General features: G+C 49.6%; 10 protein-coding genes across 10 annotated transcripts; 6 read left to right on the forward strand and 4 right to left on the reverse strand.

The window, feature by feature from the left end:
* Positions 1–221: 221 nt before the first annotated feature.
* On the forward strand, positions 222–2,476 carry N7518_000926 (kinetochore-associated Ndc80 complex subunit NDC80; the record flags this gene model as incomplete). The annotated part of the gene is made up of 2 exons (XM_057181854.1): positions 222–266; positions 323–2,476. 2 exons carry the CDS (start codon positions 222–224, stop codon positions 2,474–2,476), a joined length of 2,199 nt encoding a protein of 732 aa, XP_057047204.1.
* A 492-nt stretch (positions 2,477–2,968) lies between these two features.
* N7518_000927 (uncharacterized protein) lies at positions 2,969–5,411 on the reverse strand (the record flags this gene model as incomplete). Its single annotated transcript, XM_057181855.1, has 2 exons — positions 2,969–4,131; positions 4,193–5,411. 2 exons carry the CDS (start codon positions 5,409–5,411, stop codon positions 2,969–2,971), a joined length of 2,382 nt encoding a protein of 793 aa, XP_057047205.1.
* Positions 5,412–6,094: 683 nt separating this feature from the next.
* N7518_000928 (uncharacterized protein) lies at positions 6,095–7,033 on the reverse strand (the record flags this gene model as incomplete). Its single annotated transcript, XM_057181856.1, has 1 exon — positions 6,095–7,033. One exon carries the CDS (start codon positions 7,031–7,033, stop codon positions 6,095–6,097), a length of 939 nt encoding a protein of 312 aa, XP_057047206.1.
* A 1,331-nt stretch (positions 7,034–8,364) lies between these two features.
* On the forward strand, positions 8,365–9,376 carry N7518_000929 (uncharacterized protein; the record flags this gene model as incomplete). The annotated part of the gene is made up of 2 exons (XM_057181857.1): positions 8,365–8,853; positions 8,903–9,376. The coding sequence occupies 2 exons, from the start codon at positions 8,365–8,367 to the stop codon at positions 9,374–9,376; spliced, it is 963 nt and encodes a 320-aa protein (XP_057047207.1).
* Positions 9,377–9,652: 276 nt separating this feature from the next.
* N7518_000930 (uncharacterized protein) lies at positions 9,653–10,330 on the forward strand (the record flags this gene model as incomplete). The annotated part of the gene is made up of 1 exon (XM_057181858.1): positions 9,653–10,330. The coding sequence occupies one exon, from the start codon at positions 9,653–9,655 to the stop codon at positions 10,328–10,330; it is 678 nt and encodes a 225-aa protein (XP_057047208.1).
* A 20-nt stretch (positions 10,331–10,350) lies between these two features.
* On the forward strand, positions 10,351–10,821 carry N7518_000931 (uncharacterized protein; the record flags this gene model as incomplete). The annotated part of the gene is made up of 1 exon (XM_057181859.1): positions 10,351–10,821. One exon carries the CDS (start codon positions 10,351–10,353, stop codon positions 10,819–10,821), a length of 471 nt encoding a protein of 156 aa, XP_057047209.1.
* Positions 10,822–12,015: 1,194 nt separating this feature from the next.
* On the forward strand, positions 12,016–12,573 carry N7518_000932 (uncharacterized protein; the record flags this gene model as incomplete). Its single annotated transcript, XM_057181860.1, has 2 exons — positions 12,016–12,087; positions 12,148–12,573. 2 exons carry the CDS (start codon positions 12,016–12,018, stop codon positions 12,571–12,573), a joined length of 498 nt encoding a protein of 165 aa, XP_057047210.1.
* A 1,016-nt stretch (positions 12,574–13,589) lies between these two features.
* N7518_000933 (uncharacterized protein) lies at positions 13,590–16,940 on the forward strand (the record flags this gene model as incomplete). The annotated part of the gene is made up of 1 exon (XM_057181861.1): positions 13,590–16,940. The coding sequence occupies one exon, from the start codon at positions 13,590–13,592 to the stop codon at positions 16,938–16,940; it is 3,351 nt and encodes a 1,116-aa protein (XP_057047211.1).
* An 809-nt stretch (positions 16,941–17,749) lies between these two features.
* On the reverse strand, positions 17,750–20,507 carry N7518_000934 (Zn(II)2Cys6 transcription factor; the record flags this gene model as incomplete). Its single annotated transcript, XM_057181862.1, has 4 exons — positions 17,750–19,112; positions 19,169–19,902; positions 19,954–20,065; positions 20,122–20,507. 4 exons carry the CDS (start codon positions 20,505–20,507, stop codon positions 17,750–17,752), a joined length of 2,595 nt encoding a protein of 864 aa, XP_057047212.1.
* Positions 20,508–21,171: 664 nt separating this feature from the next.
* Positions 21,172–22,673, reverse strand: N7518_000935 (uncharacterized protein; the record flags this gene model as incomplete). The annotated part of the gene is made up of 2 exons (XM_057181863.1): positions 21,172–22,237; positions 22,294–22,673. The coding sequence occupies 2 exons, from the start codon at positions 22,671–22,673 to the stop codon at positions 21,172–21,174; spliced, it is 1,446 nt and encodes a 481-aa protein (XP_057047213.1).
* Positions 22,674–23,814: the final 1,141 nt, after the last annotated feature.

Below are 23,814 nucleotides of genomic sequence, written 5' to 3' on the forward strand. Positions count from 1 at the left end.
TACACACCGCCTACCTCATTTAGAAGCGGCACGCATTTGTTTACATCGCCGGCCCAAATCCCGCCTCGTGCCTGCCAAACAACAGATTAAACCCCTCCTCTTGGATTTTGTGGTGAATCCACTTGGACGTTGGATATTTGTCAATATTCAACAAAATCCAAAAAAAAACTTGTCAAAAGAATCGCCTTGTTTATCGCCGCCTTCGCGGCTTGTTTATCACCATGTCGCAAGATACTGGGCTTTTCAGTATTAAGCGCCCCCGAGAGGTATAGATCCCCCCTATCTAGCGCAAGACTTGAGGCTAATTTATATTGCGATCAAGACTCTCGGGAGTGTACACAATTTCTCCGCCATCCCCCAACCGCAATCGGCACTGAAGCGCGCAAGCTCTATCGGATTCCAAAACCCCCCGTTCAGCTCTCAGAACCACCGAAGTTCATTGATGGGCTCCACTAGTCGCCCACAGCAGCCAAATTTTACACGCATGTCAATTGGTGGACCATATGGCGCTGATGTCGGTCTCTCATCTGTTCGTCGATCAGTGTCAAGTAACATGTTCAATGGAGCCAGTGCCAGTCGGCAGAGCTACGCGCCAGGGTCTCTTTCCTCCATTCCTGCACCACCTCAAAACCCACAGCGCAGAAGTAGTGTGTTTTCGCGACCATCCACGGGAGGAGGGCCGATGGGACATCAATCGTTCTTCACTCAAGTTCCCAACGTGGCTGGGGTTCCCAGAGACCCGCGCCCTCTCAGAGACCGATCTTTCCAGGCACGGATTGGCCAGGAATTGTTGGAGTATTTGACTATTCATGGGTTTGAGTTGGAAATGAAACATTCCTTGGGCCAGAACACTCTTCGTTCACCGACCCAGAAGGATTTCAACCTTATCTTCCAGTGGCTATATCATCGGATCGATCCAGGATACAAGTTCCAGAAAGCGATGGACTCCGAAGTACCGCCAATCCTAAAACAGCTAAGATACCCATATGAGAAAGGCATTACGAAGTCACAAATCGCAGCCGTTGGTGGCCAGAACTGGTCGACCTTCCTCGGAATGCTACATTGGTTGATGCAATTGGCACAGATGATGGATCGCTATCAGTCAGGCGAGTATGATGATGCCTGCGCCGAGGCGGGTGTCGATGTCACCGGTGATCGCATTATTTTCCGGTTCCTCACTCAAGCATATCACGATTGGTTACAGGGTGGTGAAGACGAGGATGATGACACCGCCGAGAAGCGGTTGATCCCGCACGTTGAAAACATGTCGCGAGAATTTGCTCTTGGCAATGAACGGTACGTGCAGGAAATGGAGGCACTAGAGGCGGAGAACCGGGCTCTTCGTGACCAAATCGAAGAAGTGGAGAAGAGTGCTCCCGACATTGCCAAGTTGGATAAACACTTCCGCATCTTGGAGGATGACAAGAGGAAATTTGAGGATTATAATCAAAACGTCAAAGGCAAAATCGAAAAATACGAGACTCGCATCAAATTCCTCGACACGGAGATCGAGAAAACTGATACCGATCTCCAGGCCACTGAATCTGAGCGTTCCGAACTCCAGGCAAGTGTTGATCGCCAAGGCATCACTATTCAGGATATCGACCGCATGAACTCGGAGCGAGAACGTCTGCAGAAGAATCTCGAAGATACCGTGGCTCGCCTCGAAGAGGCGCATGTCCGTGTCATGGAGAAGGAGGCGGAAGCTAGCCAGAAACTGGAAGATCTGGAACAGATCGTGAAGGCTTATAATACTCTTGGCTACCAGACTAGCTTGATCCCCGCAGCTGCTGAGAACGCCAAGGGCCAAGATTATGAGCTGACCCTGAATATTAATGAGAGCAATTTCTCTGCGAGCCAGATTGGTGGCCCTGCCAACCGAATCTCTCCCGAGGGTGATCGCTTATTGGCGGAGCCTTTCACTGGCTACCACCCGGCGCATTTGCTCAATTTGGATCTACGAGGCTCTGTCAGAAACAGCCTGCAATCACTCCGGAAAGAGATCAATGAACGACGGAAGCAAGGGATCGATGATGACCTTGACCGTCGCAATCTACTCGACAACATTAAAGAGGCAATGGATGAGAAACGGAGCGAGGTCGAGGCCTTGGAGCATCGACGCCGGGCAGCAGAGGAAGAGTTTGAACGAACAAAAGAAATCACGACGACTCAGAAGCTGGCCTCCGATGCCCAAATTGAGAAAATGGAGAAGGAATTGGCGAAGATGCGCGCTACGCTCAGCGACAGTGTACAATTGATGGAGCAGCGCGAGATGAACACCAATATCGAATACGAACAACTGACGCTTCGGGCAAATTCCCTCCGAGAGGAGTTGCACACTAACGTCGAAACGATGCTTAATGACGTGATTCGCTTCAAAGTACATGTTCAAAAAGGTCTTGAAGACTACGAGAGCTTTGTCGTCGACGAAGTGGAACAAGAGCTTGGCGAAGAAGAAGTTCTTGAGGAGCTTTGAAGTCACTTGACGATTTGACGATTTGGCGTTCAATTTAATTGTGTTGGTTTCATGTACAATACCCCGGGATCAGTTCAGGACGCGCATTGCATATATTCTTTTGGTATGAGTTTCTTTCTTGCTTTTTTTTTTTTGTAATATGCCTTTTAACACAAAAGACCCCGTCTTCGCCGCTCGTCCTCCCTTCGTCTCATTTTCCATTCTTCTACTTCTCCCACTTACTAGGTATTGGTATGCAAAGTCCGGTACCCTAGCTGAAACTAGGCCATCTGCATAATGGCGGCAACTAGCTATTTCTACCCCTTCAAACTGCACCAAGCCTGAAGCTAGAACTCGGTCTTCTCTCCGCCACTCCCGGTACATGTATGCGCCGGCTTCCTCGCCGCATGTTTACCGTCAAGCCCTATGCACCACGTCAGATAGGCATGGTTGGTACAGGAGATAAAGCCCGGGTTACCGGGGGGTCCGCGAATTTGTGGAAGAAGCAGTAATCTAAACCTGGAGCATTAAAGGGGCCCATGGAGAAAGGCCAAGCTTGGTTATCTTCGACGTGGGGGTCTGAGATGACTTCGTACTTCTCGTTGCAGACGTCCTCGTCGTCGTAGCCAAGGCTGGGGAGGAGGTATCCGGCCCAATGCCATGTTGAGCCGTCGCCTGTTTTCCTGTTGGAATCGAAGATGACAAATTGGATGTCGTCGCGGGAGGAGGCAGGCCCGATGGGACGGGTTTTCCTGTGGCTATTGAAGTGGCTGGGGATGTTGAGGTGGTTCTGGAAGTGGTGGAAGTGGTGGAAGTTGGCTTTGGATCGGGATTGTCGCTAGGTCTGTTCTTACTGTTGTCTCCCTGGTCCTCATCCCTGTCTATCAGGTGGCAGACGTTAGCCCTGGTGGTGGTTGTGCTGGCTGACACGTCGCAGCCGACGTGCAGCATGCTACTTGTTGTAGTGCACGAGGTTGACGTCGGCCCCTTGCTCTCGCACGACACCCAGTAGTCTGTTACTGTGGAAGACTTGCTGCAGCTCTTTCTTGGGCCCTTATTGTTGCTTGTTGGATTGCGGGGAGGGGGAACCGGATCGCTGGGGTCTGGGAATCCGCCATCGCCGCCGCCGCTCCCGCTCACACCTCCGCCGGGACATATGAAGCAGTGACAAAATAATACACAGCCACCATCGCAGTCTTCCTCCGGAGGACATTCAGGTCCTTCGGGGCCTTCGGAAAGAGTGATTTTGGGAATCTTGGGTAAATGAATGTCGTTGTTGCCGCCGCCACCGCTGCCGCCATTGTTGTTACCGCCGTTGTTGTTGTTGCCGTTATTGTTGCCGCCGTGGTTGTTGTCGCCGTTGCCGTCGTTACCGTTGTTGTCGTCGTTTTTGTCGCCGTTGCCGTCGTTACCGTTGTTGTCGTCGTTTTTGTCGCCGTTGCTATCTTGACCATCATCACCGTAATAGACGACGGTGGCCTGAGGCCAGGGAGGCAGAGTGACACTTCTAGTGACCGGCGGATGCGTGACGCCAGTCTGCTTCAACGGATTGGGATCATTTATGATCGTGAAGGTCTGCGCAGGGAATCGCGCCTTCGGCGTGAGAGTGATATTGTCGTCTTTGCCGAGCGGGATAGTGACATTGATATTAGCTATCGGGATAGAGGATACAGTGACTAAAGAATCATTAGACGCTATCCAAGAAAAAAGACAGACATGGAAAAGGGTAAGACCTACTAGGGGGAGCCTGAAGAGTAGTTTCCTGTAGGATGTGTGTAAGGGTTGTGGTCGTAATGGCTATGCCATTACTCGTCACCGTCGTGGTAGTTGGCCAAGCGACATCCAGTGTGGTGACATACGGTGGACGAGTGAAAACGGACGTAGATGAAAGCGGGAAATTGGGGAGCACAAGCACGCAGGGCGCGCGGCATGTCGCCGCATGGCTGTCTCCCTTCCAGATACTCGAGCCGATGATGGCAATGGATTGGTTGAATGAGCCAGAATTAGAACCAGAACCAGAACCGCCGGCCCCGGGGCGACCACCTGAGCTATATGCAAATGACTGCAGGTCAACGGCCCAGTCTGTTGTACCGCCCATATTGAGGCTCTCATAGTAGTCGGTCCGGCTGAATCGGGTGTTATCGTCCATGTAGGCCACCCATTGCGTGGAGTTGTACACCAGGGTATTGCTGTCGCTACTTTGATCGTAGCTTGTTTTAGCTGTGTCATATTCCTGTAGGATCTCATTGATTTCTGCATCAGATATATATCCTGCTGTTTTGGTGCATTTTCCAGGTTGTGCGCCAGATGCCGGGCCCTCATATCTGCACATAGGTCCGGTACAGCCTTCTTTAGCCATCTTGAAAGACCGCCCGTAACTAGACAGTCTAAAAATAACATTCGAAGATGGAATGCCAGCTTTAGTTACCATTGACAGGGCGCTTATCGTTTCTGTAAGATTGACATGGGAGCGCAGACAGTCACCCTCGGGACATCCAAGAATAGCATATTTGTGGTCGTAATCCCATTGTCCGTGCAAGTCGTAGCTCATGTAGACAATATAGTCAATAACCTCTGAGATCTTGGCAATAGGGAAGCCTTTCAGATACCAGAAAGAGGCGGGTGCTGCAATTGCCAAGGTCCTCTCAGATAGCAGCTTGTCGCGGACCAACTTCAGGAACTCCAGGTATAGATCTCTATCACCCTTATCACCAGGAGGAATACCAGGAATGTCTGGAGCCCCAGGATACTCCCAGTCAAAGTCCACACCTTCCAGATCATGATGAACAATGAAATTAGCAACATTGGTTGCGAAAAGCTCCCGGTTCGCATCTGTCACGCCTTCGCGGAAGATAGGGAACAAGTCCGCCCCCGTCGAGAAAGACCATCCGCCAAGGGATAGAACACAGTGCACCGAGCTCAGGTCCTTTAACTTGTCAAATTGTTCTTGGACCATAGAGATATTTACGTTATAGTCGTCGCTGACTTCTGCAAAGGCAAAGTGAAGATGGCTATATACTGAAGTATCAAAGTCGGTAATGTCCATGTGCAGACAGTCACGCTGAAAGTTCCATGCCTCGAAATAGCCAATAGTGATGATTTATCCGGAGGAGAGCCGTCTTTGATGATATCAGTCCCGCAGTGGGATATACAGCCGTTTGTCCCCTTTTTTGCTGTACCGGGTGCTCCAGTTGGTGATTTGGTAATGGTGCAGAAGTCATCCGTTATTCCACACTGGCCCCAGATATTGCAACATGTTTTGAGCGGGCAAGGATTAAGATCAGCAATGTTCGTCCCATCAGTAGGACGTTTTGTCCCAGGGACCTGCGGGCCACAAACAGCATTGTCAACAATTGCAGGCATGGGAGGATCACCCTTGCTGAGGCGGATTCGCTGCTGCGCTTGAAGGAAATCGCAACCTATCCATCCCCAAGTCTTCTTATTGAAGTCCTCCAAGTTTTGGATAGTAATACTGTTGGCAATTGCTATTGCAGAGCAATAATCACCAGCCTGAACAAGGATAGAAGCGCATGTGCCATCAGGCTTTGGCATGGGCCTCAAGTCAGGGAGATCACCGGCAGAACAACATACATGTTGGCCAATCTGCAATGAAGAACACAGTTTCGTATCAGAATTATACTATGTGAATTTTGCAGGGGTTATACCGCACTCCTTTGCAAGAGATACACAGGAGTCGCCCCCCACGACTTGAATAGTATTGCAAGTCGTGCGCCGATGTTGTAAATGTTTAGCGTGAGAAGAATGTCTATTTCGGCGAGCGACATGATTGGAGGTTGCGGTGGTGAAGTTGGCCAGATGAGTGGGTATCCTCATCCGCAGATCAGTCTTCGACATGATCTTACTACCATCAAACTCTTTCTGACATTTGGCCTCATTCCAGTCCCGCATAATTCTTTGAACAGTAGCCAGATCAGCGGTTGCGTCAACAACAATACCGAGTCCTTTGTTGGAGTTAACGCCACAGGACTGCAGGACGACTCGTCCAATGGTATCCCGAGTTTCGAGATACTGTGAGAAATGCTGTAACGCTATCGTGGCGACATCAGAGTGCAAGATTCCCTGTCCAGCATATAAACCAACAAGTGAATTTCCGGAATAGCTGAAAGCCGTTGTGGATGCGTTGTTTTCCGAGGTTAGAAGGGCCTTTCTTACGTCCTCCACGGCAGACCTCACGCCTGCAGGGCTGGAAGCAGTCTGAGTATCCCACCAGCCAATCTCGAGCGTCACTTTCTCGGCTGCAAATTCCTTGCTAAGAATATCGGTTATCGCAGCCTTAACGGGCAGGACGCCTGTGGACGTGGAACAGGCCCGAATACCAGATGAAGGATTGTACAAGGAAAATGCAACGCGGGTTGTTTGGTTGCAAGTAGATAGTTGATATAGGCTGTTATATACAGCCCATTCTGCGGGTGAGGAGGTTTCACTACAGTCCCTAGGGCAGGGGCTCAATAGTAGAGACCAAACATCATCAGAAGGGCCTGCACTAGCATAGGGCAAGGCCGCAAGTAGTGCCAATGCCTGCACAATAAAGCCAGCAGAAAACAATGACGAAGGCATGTTGCCCTCTAGGGCTTTCCCTTTGGATGACAAAGTGTAAAGGTAAGGACCGGGTAATGCAACCTTCGACCTCGGGAAGGAAGAAGAAAAGAAATTATTGCAATGGATCCCACCTTCTTTCCTGGCGGATGAGTTTTATTTTATCTTGTGAAGTACAGAGGAGTCTACATAACGGTGTATTTGTCCCTGCTTCTTTTTCGTGGCGACGCACACATAGAACTTTAGGCTCTGATAATCTTGCTAATCGAGTGATGGATATACAATTGGCTTCACATTTTTTTCCGTTTACATGGTGAATTTAGCCTAATGGCCGCTAATGCTGTAGAACGAGGGAATTTCCTAGCTTCTCCACCTTTAGACCCATGATCGCTGCAGCGGCTGTTTCATCTCAGAGGCATTTAAGAGACGTTAAACTAAGAAAGCGCTCTTCCGCTCTACAACAGCCAAATATAGACTAGCGTGGTATTTAGACTTTATGAAGGCGGAAGCAAAGATTGCTTGGCATATGCAGGTAGCGGGCTTGGCATGCCGAGTAAAAATAATACACGGATTTCTAATGTTTCTCTTGGCTGAACGTCTCTAAGATAGCAATACCTGCTAGTCTACCTCGGTTCCTCTACTAAATAGGCTATTGCAATAAGAACAGAGCCACGGTCAGCTCGCGGGTCCCCTACTATACCCGAGGTAGCATCACGACTCTCTAGTGTGCGACGTGGATAGGGCTAAGAAACTGGACGGCTCCGTAGGATTGCCTATAGGGGCCAGACCTGTGATTGTAGATCCTCAACTTGCTACGGATTATTTTCATGGTCCAAACGGAACGAACGGATGTTCTCTTCGTGCTCCTACAACATACTGGAGGTATCCCCCGAAGTTCGAACTCGACGTCTGAAGCCCCCGGCCCTCACTCTACTATGTGTTACTACTACGCGGACATTCTAAATGCCTTTAGCAATACCATGTCGCTCCACAGGCCTACAATATCTCCCGATACTATTGCTTGCGCTGCATTGACCCTGTCGCAATGAAACATACTAGTGATCTCTAGTAGCCAGATACGGGGTATGTTGTACAAATGAATCTGTGATATCTCGTGGTAGATACTGGACGCAGCTAGCTGAATTTGTAAGAGGCCAGAGACTAGCAGGTGATATTAATTTCCAGTGCGCAGTAACGGGGCTTAGGATTTGGAGGACCAAATTATCATTCCTGTTCCCAATATAGCCAGAGAAGCCTTCGTCTAGATGTTGGTGCAACTTTAGTTTCGTTAATATAGTGCCTTATCTCCAAGTGCTGCTTTGTTCGAGGAACTGGCCATTATTTCCATAACTATGGCACCCAATATCCTGGCCCTCCGTTGGACCATCGGCATTCTCTTTGGACTTGCCCTCTTTTGCCTCTGCCAGGGCAGCCCTGCTGGTCATGCATATTATTCCTCCTCGCACGATGAGCCTTATCTACTGCATAATGCGACTCTCTCTTCCCGGAACTATCTGCACTCAGAAAATGAACTTCATTACCTATCCAAGCGCGCTCCCCCTGTGGACGTGGCTGACGGTGCAAGAAAGGCCGAGAACGAATTATTATGCTATCTATACGCTCAGACTGCCAAGCGTTCAGATGCCACAGAAGAGCAACTGGAAGAAAACTGGTCCGAGGGAGTGTACAAACTAAGTGAAAGCGGGTTGACGACAACAGCTGGGGCCATGGCTGCGGAGCTCAAGGCTTTGAAACTTCCGACGGAAGTGGGGAAAAGGGGATTGATAGGATTTTTCTGGAATCAGGATAAGTCCTTTGACTACAAAGGTGGACGAGAAATTGTAAGTGCTTGATCTTTGCCGAGGCCGGGAGACTGATTGGTTCATACAGCCGAGCGATGGGTTCTATATGGGGAGTATGAGTGTGCAGGCCGGGTACATCTCTGCAGAAAACAACGAAAGCCCTGTCCGAAATCAAGATAGTCCCCGGCCCTCGCCGTATAAGCTATCGGACGTTTATTTTCTTCAATGGCAGAAATTGGCCGCGGGGAGTAACAAGATCAAGAACCTCAAGTACTTTATTCGGAAGGATGTCCAGAATGAGGATACCTTGAAGATCATCAATGAGGCCACGGGGAATGTTGCTAAAGAATGGCCAGGCACGACCTTTAGCATGGAAAGTGACGAAAGCAAGGCACTTCTACGGACTCCAAACGGGGTTGGGGTCGCATATATGCTTATCCAGCATAAACCCGAGCTGGGAGTGAAAGTTCCAACCCAGGTGCGCGTGTTTAAGACCACAAACAAGAGTGGATTCGTCGAAAAGCATCTTCTATTTTATATTGGCAATTATAAGGGCGCATGACGGGAATGAAGCAGTTGTGGTGTGAACAAATGCATACTCACAAACGAGCGTTGACTGGTCTTTCCATTTTATCCCGGTGGTCCTTTTGCGCTAGTAATTTAATGTCTTCAAACAATCAAGTACGATATCAAGTGTTCTACAGTGCCTTATAGTGCGTAGTTGAGAATTAGCCCGGGCTTGGCGGAGACACAGGGTAGGTGTGTAGTACTTAAGGAACTACCTCCCAATTTTGTCTTTCTCATCTTCACACACTTCACTGCCAGTATTTCCTCCACCATGGACCCATTCACTCAACTACCTGCAGAACTGAACCAACAAATCCTCACTCATATCGCCGATTTTGCCGCTATAGAAAACCTCATATCCGTATCCTCTCAAGTCCACGCTGTCTTCCGGGCTCAACCCTCCATTATACATGCCCTCTTACTGGCAAACCCTATTACCAGTTTCCCGGAGATACAGAGACTATGCTACAACATCAGCCTTGTTCATACCTCGCATTACACGGATTTTGCGCACAGCCAACAAGTATATGAGGGCACGCCAAATCTGGATTACAGGGCATCACTCGGCATCATCCACCTAGCTGCCGAAATACAGCGCCTTGCCTGTGCTTGCCTATCGCTTATGCAGCAGAATTTTGTCTCTACCCTCAGTGAGATACCAGTCGGATCTCTGAGCGGACCTGAGCGCGCAGAAAAAGCGCGGAAGCCCTTCTCATGGATTGAAGAATACCGCACATACTGTTCCTTCTTTCATCTCCAACACTATTCGGCCTTTCGCAAAGCTGCAACAGAAAGCTGGAATTGGCCTACACAATCAATTTGGGACCTAGACGCATACAGTGTCTGGAATGAAATACCTGGCGGAGACAACGAGCCAATCTGGACGATTGCCGCCCTTCTGTCAGACTTAGGCCTCACCCCATCCTACTGCACTACGCCGCGGAGCTAGTAAGATCTCGGTGCTTCATAATGGACACGGAGGGACCCGAGTCCTCCCACGCTGCCTGGGAATTCCCCGAAGCAACACCAATTCCTTTCTTCCACTCTTTCAGTCTGTCTTCTAGTGAATCCATGCCCATCTGGTCTCCGCCGCCCATACCCCCCGATAACGAAACAACAATATCGACACGGTGGCTGCTTGCACCAAAATGGCGTTCGCGAGGACCAATGCATGTCAGGTACTTCCGAATGACAAATGCGATGGTCTCTCGAACGGATCGCCGTTCATTGGGCTTAAGCCACTTCAGGCCCTGGCGCCGCCTGGGGCTTGTTATCTGGGACTCGTGGCGAATGTACACTGTTGGACTGTGCTATTTCCCTACTATGGGTCCAGGGCATGATCCGCCTAACCCGGACGGTAGCATTTTCGAGGTGGGACACAAGAAACCGGATTTCGGGCCGATATGGTTGGCATTGGTCGGCCAGGTTCCAGATGAATGACAAAACAGCCAACCTTGGAAGAGCAGTATGATGACTAATAGTGCTAGTCGGACCAGGATAGGTAACTACGAGGTGGAAAGACGGTCATTTCTCCTTTTCGCATGTCCTCATATTCTAGTTGTACACGGCGGACCCGTGAATGCCTTTTCTTGGTTTTGCCTTAGTTTTACCGCCTTGGTCGATCATTCAGAGGGGAAGGGAAACGGCTTTTTAAAGTTTTCTACACAGAATTGAGAACATCTTGATGGTCTGCCACAACGGATTGGATAAGTTACAACAAAAGCTTTGAAGTGTAGGCCCTAGACCACATGTAGTTAGGTATCATTCGCGTAGTATGTAAGATTTGACCAGTGCATGGCACTATAGAAGTACCTCCATAATCTAGTTTGTTAACTATAAAGTGTTCTATAAAAAAACAATCTGAAGTACATAACTTATTCTAGACACAGGGAATAAAGCATAGTATGAGGATTGGGCATGTTCACATCAGATTTATTACAGCAATAATTATCCGCAAATGAGCGATCATACAAAATACTCTCAGGAAAAAGAAATCCCACAAGTTATATTCTTTCTAGTAATATACAACGTTGCTCAGTATATGTTTCTAGACCTTCGTGGGCTTGCCGCCTTTAGGGCTCCACCAATCTCCATCTAAATAGGACACACCTCCTTCATCAGATACATAAGTGATCGACAGGAGCTGATGTGCAGAACAAGGTGGAGAACTATCATTCGCCCGTTCTATCGAGGTCTTTTTTGTCTGAAACAACCTGCTCCGCACAATATACGTTCCATCCACCATCTGTGCCGTGGCTCCTGGTTCCACTGCAATATGACACACTCCAGGTGATAGGGTTATTTTCGTATCTATGAAGATCCCTCCTGCTTGAATTATTTCGCCATGGGATGAGACCTGGTCCCCTGCAGATCCCACTCCTCTCGCGGAACACATACTCTTTTGGCGGTCTTTCGATGGCCTTTTAACGGCTCAATCCATCATTTTGACTCTCAACAGTGAAACGCAAGGGGTATATAACCAGCTAGACCTTCCTGTTCTCGGTGATTTCTTTTCAACTACAGTGCTGTGCACCTTCATTCTTCTCAATTCAGGTCTTTCTTTACATTGCTACCGGTAGCATCCATTCATTTTCTACTTTCACTTTGAATTGTCCAATAACTCAACACTTTATCATGAAATTCACTGCTACCTTTGGCATTACCGCCCTATTCTTGGCCCCGTCTGCCGTAGCCTGGAAGTTGCCTGTGAGTATCTACACTATAGATCCTCATAGATCTCGTTCTTTATTGACATTTTCTCGCCAGCACGCCGACAAGACCTCCGCTGCTACCCCTACCGGTTCTCCTCCTGGTGGCTTCCCTGGCGGTTTCCCACCCGGAACCCCAACTGGCACTCCAAGTGGCACCCCGACTGGATGGCCCACTGGATGGCCTACTGGATTTTCCTTTGATCGCCAAGTAGCTGGTCACGGACCTGGTCGTAAAGGACCTGGCCACGAAGGACACGGTCATGGATCCAAGCCCACCAGCGCTCCTTCCAGTACCCCTACCGTCGAGCCTTCTGGATTCCCCGAGTCTACCGGTGCCCCCCTTGGATTCCCAGGTGGCTTCTCAGGCAGCCAGTCCTCTAGCGGTTCCTTCACCATTCTGCCTATCGCGACCGTGACTGCCCTTCCTGCTGGTGAGCAGGGAGACTTTGCTCGTCATCATGCCCGTCAGATGTTGTACTAGATTTTGTGCTTTGCAGTTCCGCTCGCATGGCATGTGGGATAGATCATTACTGTGTTTCTCGTCGCTGCTGGATCAGCATAGAGAAGATATTGTTGCTATCTTGGAGTCTTTTCCCGAGTGCTATGTAGAATAAGTAGTAAAACGGTAAAGTTGTGAGCACATAACATAACCATCACAAAATTAGAAAAGTAGAAGCTATTACCACCTCAGATAGCCTTAGCGGATGGTCTTGTATGCATGTGTTGGGAACGGACCCGGAAACCTAGATCGAAGCCCCTATGGCAACATTTCATTGTACTTCATGGCATGCACAAACAGCACAAACAGTATCGAATTTGCGAGATATTTTTCATGCCAATATGCCGTGGCACCTCTTCCTAAATTCTTTGTCAATTCATGGGTGGACTCATGAACCTCATCTCCCCGAGCACTCTTGAGTCTTTGGTATCCAAGATAAACTTGGCCGACTATACAGCAGCTCTCTTCTACCTTTATCGAAGTCGTTTCTAAGCTTCGTGAAGAACTTTGGAGTGGATAAAGGCTCTCGACCAGTAAGAATGTGGGTAGATGTTGATAGTAATGGCGTTCTTTAGATAGCCGTATCCGTAGCAGTCGCGCCCTCAGTGCTCAGGCATCGGATATCGCGTGACTCAGAGCTCACTAAGCAGAAATATACTGATTCTACATATCATTTAATCCAAATCAGAATATCCGAGGAGAAAATCCCCTTATAGTTCCAATGTAGGGTCTATATTGTCAAGAACTCCGCATTCTGTGGCCTCCGATTGGCTCATAGCTCGGTGCTGACTCAGCAGTTCCTGATCTCCAAAATTCTCGAAACAACATTTACCTCACCTCCCATCTTTGGTCGTCATTTGCCCCTGTTGGTATGGGGTTCAATTGAATCTCGTGAATATTCCGCTATGTACCTGTGAAATCGACATGTATCACGCCAATCCCGTACCCATCGAGATCGCGAAACCTATACACCCGCCTTTGAGCCTCGTTGCGGTACCATGAGCAGGTGCTTGCGCCCCGGCCGCATCCTGCCATTCGGTCGCAGGCCAACTGCTTCACGCCTACCGTTCATCCCATATCGATCTGTGTCTCCTTTCTCCCGGCCGACTTGGACGCAATACACCCGCAAAACTCGCAATGACCAAAGGGAGATTAATTTCCCAGATGAAGTTCTTTTTCTACGTCGATACAATTTAATCAAACACCCTCGCCTCCGGCATGACCAGAAGAGACACATCGAGGAATGGATGCCAGTGCTGAGGGATTGTATTCCACCAAAAACTACCAAACCACCAGACGTCGCCCAACCTGCTGGCCAGCCTAGGCGGCTTCGACCACTCCGCGAATCCGAACATGAGCTTGATCGGGCCCATGCTCTACTAGGGTGTCTATGGGATGGAAGGATTCATTTTGAATTCCAACTCATTGCGCATCTGGGATTTGCGCACCATGAGTGGTCTAATGTGCAGGCTCTTCTAAACAGCCTGATAGACACCTATGAGTTGTTAGCTACTCATATGCCTCCTAAACACCCTTCGGCTGGGCTTGATTGGAATAGACCATATCGTGTGCGCCGCAGAGATGAATCAACATCCAACTTGGTGTCTCCCATTACCTCGAAGGTCTCTCTCAGCAAGCTCACGGGAGGCACAAAATCATCATCCCCTTGGAAATGGTCTCGTCTCGAACCCCTTCCGTCAGATAACATTTCTCTTGATACGCTGACGGTGGAACCTGCACCGAGATTCTTTGGAGAGAGAATTTTGGCTGAAGTACTCGCAAACCTCGGCTCTTTGGTTTTGTATGCTACACGCAGTCGGTCAGATGATTCAAAGCATGCAATGTCCTGCGTATATCGAACTCTTGCCCGTTTACACCATGCAGGCATGATCTCCGATAGAGTTTATCAATATCCGAAGCCAGATGCCAGCCAAATTGTGTTCCGCCCGCCAGGGCTCCATTTTTTGTCCGGTCCCATAATGAGCGTTTTGTCTGACGCGGCGTGGCATGAACATGAAATCGCAGTGGCTGCTGCAGCCGCTGATGCAGGGAAGCTGTCACCTTTCGTTCCTTACACACCGGGAATTCGAGAGCTAGGTCCTGAGATTTGGCTTGAGCTCATTCTATGGTGTTGTGTGGAGCATGGGTTTTGCAGAACGGGCACACTACTCGTACATCAAATGACCCGGCTTATCGAATGGAAGGCTGAGAGTTGGGCGCCTCTAATAAATGACCTTGCTACAGTACAAAAAACTAATGTCAGTGTCGAGCAATCATGGCGTCGGCCAGGCCAAAATGAGAAACCCCCAATACTCAAGGGCCAGGACAAAGAACCATTCAATGGACTTGGATTCCGAACTATCAGCTCTGAAGTGGTCGCATCACTGCGGAGCGGCTTGGCGAACAAGGCCTATGTCGGAATGGGAGATCGTGGATATCTTCCTGAGGATCTCACCAATTTATCAGTCCCTCTGACTAAACTTATTGATCCTCCCTTGTCCACCCGTGAGGAGCTTCGGCCAACGAACAGGTTCACCAATTGGCACATTGTACGGATATTGGCCTCGGGCTGTTTAAAACCGTCCTCTGATCCTGTTGCCTTCGAGGATCTCCTAAGGTCCCAGAACAATGTTGTTCCTCCGTGGGAAGGGAACGAGTTGAGCCTGGCACAAGTGTTGGATGGGAAAACGCGGGCGCAGTTCTATGATGAATCGGCCGCTATGACTGGCCTGATCGAGTTCAATCTCAATTATTACGCTCGGGACAAGCAAAGCGGACGGCTTTTCCACGAGTATGCTTGGCTTCAAAATATTTCCGATGCAAGCAAGGCACAGCACATCCAAAGGTTTTTTGAACGGGTGAGCCAAGCCAGCGACGAAGAAGCCTCTCTGTTGTTTGATTTCAAGTCTTTTGAACCTCATGATATCTCTCAATCGTCTATTCCACAGTTGTCTTGCCCCACTTTTGCCAATCTCCTTGACGTGGCGACTACAACCCACGCGTTTGATTTTGGCCAACAACTACTCCTGGAAAATGACATCGATGGCCCTGCCATCCCTCAACGTGCATACGGGAACCAGGCCCTGGCGCCATCTATCCTTCGATTTGCATCTGCCACTGCTAATGTCGAGCTTGGCGAGCGTGTCATCGCGTCGCTCGCGATCCCTCTTTCTGTGAACACCATCAAATCGTTGATCAATTTCAGTATCACACGAAAAGATTGGAAGCGCGTGGTGCTGATGCTCAACTTCCTGACCGAGCACCGAGCTAAATCTTGGGGTTACATCAATATTGGCGTACTGGCAAGTGCAATAATTCGGCTCGATGCCACCGTTAAACATAAGACATCCGCCGGCACCTTGACTCCGGCAGACACAGAAGACCTGAATCAGGCCACGGACATTTTGCTCCGCATTTTCCGCGGCGAGTGGCATGCTAATACTACTCGTGAGAAAGTCAGGAACTTCCAGCTTCGAACACTCTCTCGTATGCACCGCGTGCTCTCCCTCATCCCAGGTCCTCTCCCGGACATCCTCAAACAAGTGGAGCCACCCAAGGAAATCACCGGACACCACAAGGCCACTTTGATTCCCCCAGCCACCTTCCACGAGATCTTCGCTGCCGTCGTTGAAACGCAGGGCGCTATCGTCGGCAAGCAGCTCTGGGATAAAGTCTGTGTCGACTGGGTATCTCCCAAGCGCCAGCTCCAATCTCCAGGTGGTGTTGCCCGGCTGCTGTTCAGTGATGAACGGGCCAATTCACACGGTTCCCCAGGCTGGGACGCAGATTACGTCAACCATGTCCGAAGCAAAGCCACAATAGCAGACCTCAACACCGTCCGCATTCTCGCACGAAGTGCCGTCCGAGAATATGCAGAGTGCGTGAAACAAGCCACTGACGAACAACCCCACTGCCGTCCCAGTAAATCCAAGACCAAGACCGACCCGAATAACACCACTTCCTCCTCCTCCCCCTCCTCCTCCTCCTTCATCTACGACCCCGCCGCTTCATATACACCCTCCATCTCCCGCAAGGAATACCCCTATCAATTAAAGTCCGGCAAGATGCCCCAAACCGAGCTCGAGTCCATCCTAGACTTCTGTCTCGAGACCTTCCTGAAATTCGGTCTCCCAGAAGACCAAGTCGACATCGAGATCCCCGGCCACATGCGCCGCATGCAGCTCCGAAGGGTTTTTTCTTCCCCCACGCGCAGGCCCGTCAGGATGCGGATCAAGTACAACCGATCCGATCCGTTCATGAGATCTCACTGGCCGAAGGAATTGGCGGAGTCTTTGCCGCCGGCAGAGGAGCCGGAGCCGAAGTGGCCTTATGATAATCCCAAGATCTAGGCTGATTCTTTGCTTATGGGTCCTGGCCATGTATTTTTATCTTCAAAGTAAAAACTATTCTCGAATGTATATACTATTTTTTTTCTCACTTGGATCTCTTGAGAAGGCTGTGTGTGTAATTGAGCCAGGACGGTTCTTCGGATTGGATATTTACTCTACGATGTGCTGATTGCATTAATGAGTAAGTTGACAAATGAATGTGAATGAATTTAGTATCAAAAGTTCTAGTCTTATGGCAATCCCAACATCTTCAAGCCCCCGTTGTAAGTCCAGCTGTAGAGCGGGCATAGCCCCGGTCCCTCAAAGTCGTTGCAATACTAATATCAATCATGAGATATCACTTTCAAGGCATCCGTAACCCATTGTAAACATCTGTAATGCAGAAAGATATTTGTGGTAGATAAAGGGGGAAAGGCTTATAAAATGGAGAGAAAAAAAGAGAGATGCTCTTCTGTGCTTCACTGCACTAATTCCTAATAGAGAGCAAGCAGTTCCTTATGCAAGAAGCGATGAATATCAGTAAGGAAGAAAATAAGGAATGAGTAAGATAGGGATAGGGATAGGGGTAGGGATAGGGAGATGAATGTTAAAAATGGTTCCTAGGTATACTGCTGAGGATAGGGACGGTGTTGGATATAGGGCGATGGATTGGGGTATGTAATAAGTGGGCAAGTAAGTTGAAAAAAAATAGAGAGATGCGAGCTCGCATGCCCTCCTCATGTTCTTACATGTTATTCTGTAGGTTTTTTCTTTTTTTTCATACACAAAACAACCGTGAAGTGAGTATGGGCGATAAATGTATGCAATATTCAAAGTTCCCAATTATCATTCTCATTCTCATTCTCATTAGCATGAGGAAAGAAAGAGCGCATAAACTCCCCTGAGATAGGATCATAAGGGAAGTACGAGTCCTGGGCCTCGGCCGTCAACGAAGTCATCAGGTCCGCGGTCGAGGTGTCGTGGTCTTCGTGAGGCGGTCCATCCGGAACAGACACGGGGAGATGTTCTAGTTGCGAGCCCCAGTAGTCGCCATGGGCTTGAGATACAGACTGGCCAGCTAGCGGCTCCGGGCTGATAGTGCTTTTAGGCTCTGGGGTGTATGGGTAGGAAGGCATGTCGCTGATGTCGTACTTCATGCCCTGAGCCAGTTTGCGGAGGCTGAGGTCGCAGAGCTGCCAGGCGCGGCGGGAGGCAATGCTCTGCTCGGACATGGCGAAGAGCCAACGGATTGCCTTCTTGGACAGGGCGACGAAGTTGCTTTCTTCTTCAGGCATGTGGACGGTGCCGAAGGAGAGCTCGAGGAGGAGGACGGTCGCTGCTTGCATGAGGTAGTGGAGGATGCACCACCATGGAGCGATGCGGTATAGCTGGATGGCATCTGGCTCATCTGGGACTAGATCCAGCATATGCCGTGCAGAGTGCAGGGTTATCACTGCCATTTCGTGACTGAAGGAGGGGTGCGCGCCCCTTCGGCGCGCGTCGCGCCGGCAGAGACAGGGGCGACCTAGTGTGATTCGCGCACTGTAGTAATGCAGCGCTAAGCTGATTTTGCAGCGATAAATATCTGGTCCGTTATCATCCTTGCGTGTGAAGTCAAGCCCGGTTGGAAGGCTGGATTTCCAGATGTCGGTTCGGGACTTGAGTTCACTAATCCGGAGCTCGATCTGTGCCCATGGCACCATCACGCAGTCTACTGAGTAGACTTTATTGACGATTTCTTGCACGACGACTGTCAAGTCGCAATAGTAGAGATGACAGAGCCCGTAGTTGATAGGTAGGTTTTTGATCCATTCAGTGTTTTTTGCTCGAGTGTGGTGACTAGCATCTTTACCATTTACCGGGTGGAGCGGCATTTGTCTGATACGCGCACTTGCCGTGACGTTGTTGATCCGTTCGTCTCGTAGTGTCGCGTCTGTGAGTACTTCGACGGCTTCGGGCATTTGTAGCTGTTCTTCTTCAAATGGAATCGGGAATGGCGAGGTGCACACTCCGTCCCGGATACAAGTTGAGCGACCGGTCATTATCCCGAGTAGGTGCTCAAATGTGTACAGACACCACCAGACTCGGTAACGGGCTTCTTTCGAAAGATCAGGTGTGGTTGGACTGCTGCTTTTCATGTTGATTCCAAGTGTGATTGCAGACCGCACTGCCAAGGCCGAGATTCTCCACGCCCTATTAAGTGTTATGGCGGGCTCAATTTAGTTAATGAAAGGAAGTTCTTAACCCACCGGTTGATTTGATCAGAAGCGAGAAGGTAGAATGCAATCAAGCCCTCCACCTGGACTTGTTGGAGATCAGGATGGCTGAACAGGACATCACCGTTCATACTAAGAATCCTGGCTCTGGTTAGGTATATCAAATGGTCCTTCTCGGTCCCACGCCATGGTGCGTCGATGAGATGGCCATGTTTAGCCCCAATTGCGAATATCATGTTCAATATAGCAAGCCACTTGTCGCCGGGTCGAGCAGCGCTGTCAAAGAACGTCCGGTACTGTGCTGAGAAAAGAGGTTTGTTGATGATGGGGAAGAACGGATGCACAGTGGTTAAATAAACCTCGAACATATGATCCGTGACCTCTCGAGGAGGCATGGCATATAGCTGTACCGGTTCAGGCACGGAAATATCCAAGTCGTCAAGATGATAATTAACCGCATGCAAAGCCACTGCATTATCAGTCTGGGGATCCTGGCCAAACTCCAGACTCCCGGGAAGACCTTGAGCACGTTGGTCTGCCTCTCTCTGTAGCCGTTGCATCCAGGTGATTTCCGAGTTTTTCCCCATATAACCAGTTGCTCTTGCATGTGGTGATCGATTGATATCCTCTTCCACTCGATCAATGGCCTCAAGAGACCCAATAGACGAAGGCGAGGATGGTTCATCGTTTTCTGGAATGTCATCTTGCGGGGTTGCTGATTGAGATTGGGATTGGGATTGCGACGAATCATCCACCTCCGGGCCATACTATAGTTACGAGTATTAGCAACACTCCGGTATCCCGAAAGAAGAACAAACCTTGTCCAGCAAGCTTCTTATCCGCTCTGCGGCACTAAACTCAACCATGCCCCTCAATTCCTTCAGCAGATTCTCATATTCTTGCGCTTTTTCCGACAGGGCTTCAACTTGTCTGTAACCAGCTGGTCAGCATATTTGCTTGCGTAGCACAGATACACTTATACATACTTTTTCGTCTTCTCCCTCCAACCATCCGGGTAGCTACACGTAGCCCTCAGCTCATGACACTGACGACAAATCGGAGTATCACCACTGCATTTCGTCTTGCGCTGCCTGCAAGACGAACAAGCACGCGGCACACGTCGATTATAGCGCGGGGCAGCGGCGACCCGTTGACGCGGAATAGCAACTTTAGTTTGTGATGCGGCTATTGTCTTGCTCAAGGAAGCCGGGCCCGGATTGGTTCTCTTGGCGCCTATTGTTGACATAGTATTTGCGATGGAAAGAGGGCGTAGTCCGGCGGGCGCGAGGCCCGCTGTTGGTTGCTCGGTGGACGTCTCGCGTGGAGGAATGGCGCCGTCTTTATCCGTATGCGAAGGTTCTCCGGCCGTCATTGTCGCAGAAGCCCTTACGTTGGCGAGAGTATGGTTGGCGAGATTGGGTTCCTGCGGCGCTATGTATATAAAGTTGTGACAGATGATAAGGCTGAATTTGCATATGGGAGGTCGGGAAAGGAGATGTATGTACAAGGGAGATTTGAGAGCCGTCTTTCGAGGTACGAATGTCCCGCGGAAGAAAGAAAATACAGTAGAAAGCCGAGTGAGTGGCGGATTCTGTGAACCGGCCCACGGGTGGGCTCTAGGCTGCTGTCCATGGATGATAGGCTGCCCGCCTTCCTGATGCTTAGTCAGGAACCGTTGTCTCTTTTGCAACTACAACCATGGATGAAGATGAGAAAGATGAATTTATGAGAAGAAACGCTAGTATTTTTTGACACTTTTGGGTAAAGCCATTCCTCCAGTCGTGAATATCCTCCCAATCTACCCTTCCAGGGTAGATAGTCCAAAACATATGTATATATACAAGGAAAATAGGCATTAGCGATAAGAAAAGTAAAAGGGTGCGCCGAAAGATTGCGCCGAGAAAACAATGAGCATGTACAAGCGACGTAAAAAGAGGTAAAGAGAACATGGCGGGACACAGCCCGGCTAGGAGTGGAGAGAAGGAGGAGAAGAGCGGAACCATAAACGGGATAAATGGACTCAGGTCGAGGATAGTTTAGAATTCGCCAAACATCTCGTCGAGCTCGTCGACTTCCACCATCTCCGGGTTCTGCAATTCTCTCCAGGACTCGAAGACAGGCTCCGAGTTCATAGAGATAGCGCGAGGGGTAAGGGTAAGCCTCTCGTGCGATTCCGTTAGATCCGACATCTTTAGGTCGACGTCTGGGAGGCCGCTGTTCAACATATCAAGCGAGCGCTTGAGGGACGAAACAGGGGCCGCATCGGGATCTTCGGGGAGGCTGATCTGGGGGGCAACCAGAACGCCGGCAAGCTCCTCACCGTCCACACCCATATCTGTCAATGCGCTCGTGCCAGACGAAACAGACGATGCGATAGAGGTGAGGGAAGGAGAGGGGGAGGTGCCGAACAGAGCAGTCGCGGCAGCCTCGTCCAGATCCTGGGCCATTTGGTCGATGGGCATGTGGGAGAAGTAGTCACTATACTCTTCTTCGGACATACCGTCGCCAGGCAGAGACGGAGACATGGAACCACCATTCATAGGCGATTCAGACATGCGCGTATCGCGGTCATCCAAGGCGCTCAGGCTCTCGGACAGGATGGACTGGCTACGGCTCGACTCGGCTTTTTCCTCGGATGCACGCTCACGCACGGCGCTGGCAGTTTGTGTGAATTCCTTCTCGTCACCCTCCAGGGGCGGAGAAGCGGCACGGTGCGAGTTCATAAGACGCGTCAAATTACTAGCGGTGGAGAAGTGATTAGAAGAACCGCCATGGCTAGCCGAGGGGTTCAAATCACCATGCTCCTCGAAGTCGGGGGACGACAAGTCCACTTCGGGACTGGGGCTACGTTCCCGCACCATCGCGTCTTCCTCATCCTCGAGACTGGACACACTGGGCGTGAGGTGCTTACTACCCACGGCAGATACCAGATCGTCGGTCTCCGGAATGGGTTGGTGGGGAAACGTAGTAAGATAGTAGTACACTTTGCGCGGATGAATTAAAATAAGCTCCTTGGCCATCGGACATGGCGAGAGGGCGGTCCAAGGACGCTTCATATAGGCAGCTAAGCGCGACGAGAGCAGCGCAGCGGGATTGGCGGAACTAAGAGAGGAGATGTTAGCGATCGTGTTTTGAGGAAGCCTAGAGTGGATACATACTTCGCGACATTGACATTTAGTGTGACCAGGACTGCGGCCAATTCTTTAACCAGATGAGGGCGATTCCCAGTCTTCTCTAATTGGTTGATTACAGCGATAACGATGTCGTCGTTAATTCCTTCTGTATCGATCTTGGGCGCAAGCACTCCATCCATCGGCGAAGGGGGCGGTGTAAACTCAAAGAGTCCACGTCGGCCAGCGCGCATCATCTTGTCGGAGGGTTCAGGTGATAATGAAGCACCGTGCGATCTCTTGACTTTTTTTGTGGGTTGCTCATCGTTGTGGACTTTTGAGATAGAGGGAGAACGACGAGTGGAATTTGGGAGGTGAATTCCCAAGGATGGGAGGGATAGTGACTTGCGACGAGTGTTGTACGGCATTGTGAGGGAGTAGAGCAGAAGAATCAAGAATCACGATAAAACACAGGATATAATCGAAGAGAATATAATAATAAACAGAGTAATAAGAAGGATAATAATAAAAACGATTCTAAGATATGGGGGATGTTAGTAGAAAGGGGGATGAGAAGGATAAATGGGGGGGATCATCAAGATGCGACAGGCAGAGCGTGTTTGTATGGCAAATTACCGGGGGCCTGAGGAATTGGGAAAAGTGGAAATTGGCGAAAATTGAGAAAAATTGGCGGCGTAAATTACCGTACGGTATTATAGCCTCCCGAATTAGTCTAGCGATGATTGGCTGGTCTGGGGCTTGTTTTTATTTTTCCTTTTCGATTCTTTAAGAATGTCTGTACTTGTACATGCAAATGCCTATCTACAGCGTAGACTCGTGAGTATATTGTACTTAGCACTATATATCCCACCTAGCTTCAACACACTCTACACGCCTCACCGCTATATCCACGCCAGAATAATGCAACATACGACATGCGACACGCACAGGCAAAAAGGGAACAATCCCCAGGCAGTGCGGATCACCCCATTCCTCTTCGGGCCTTAGTATGCGAATCCATAGTTCTTTCCCTTCTATCTTCGGTCTTAGTGCATACCGAAACAGCTGGGTGGGGCATCCATGTGTTCTATGACCCGACTAAGTCCAATTTTGGTGCTCCATGGCCCTTGGCGTCTCCATTCACCCAACAACTCTAGTGGTTAGCATTACATCGGAACCCGCTAATCACAAGCCGATGCTTTGAGGAATAATAAGACCTACCGATCCAGTGATTGGTAGTTGCACGGTGGATAATGGTCTTGTTGAACTCGGAGCCTTCCTACTGCATGGGATATGTACGGAGGAGACTGGTAAGGGAGATTATTTGATCTGTCACCTGTTGGTTGCTGGGGGAGCCAGAAACACACCGCTGTTGATAGATCAAAATATAGTTATTATTAACTTATGGAGTTGTACAACAAACTAATTATGCAAGTATACCAATTGAGCATGGACACACACGACATCAAATTCCAAAACCACCATCAACACGTCCAGTCCGTCGGTTTTGACCAGGAAAAAAAACACAAGGCTTTAAGCCGAACCCTCCGGTCGGAAACACCGAGACCC

This window comes from Penicillium psychrosexuale (assembly GCF_028828465.1).
Source record: "Penicillium psychrosexuale strain IBT 29551 chromosome Unknown utg000001l, whole genome shotgun sequence".
Lineage (NCBI taxonomy): Eukaryota > Fungi > Ascomycota > Eurotiomycetes > Eurotiales > Aspergillaceae > Penicillium > Penicillium psychrosexuale.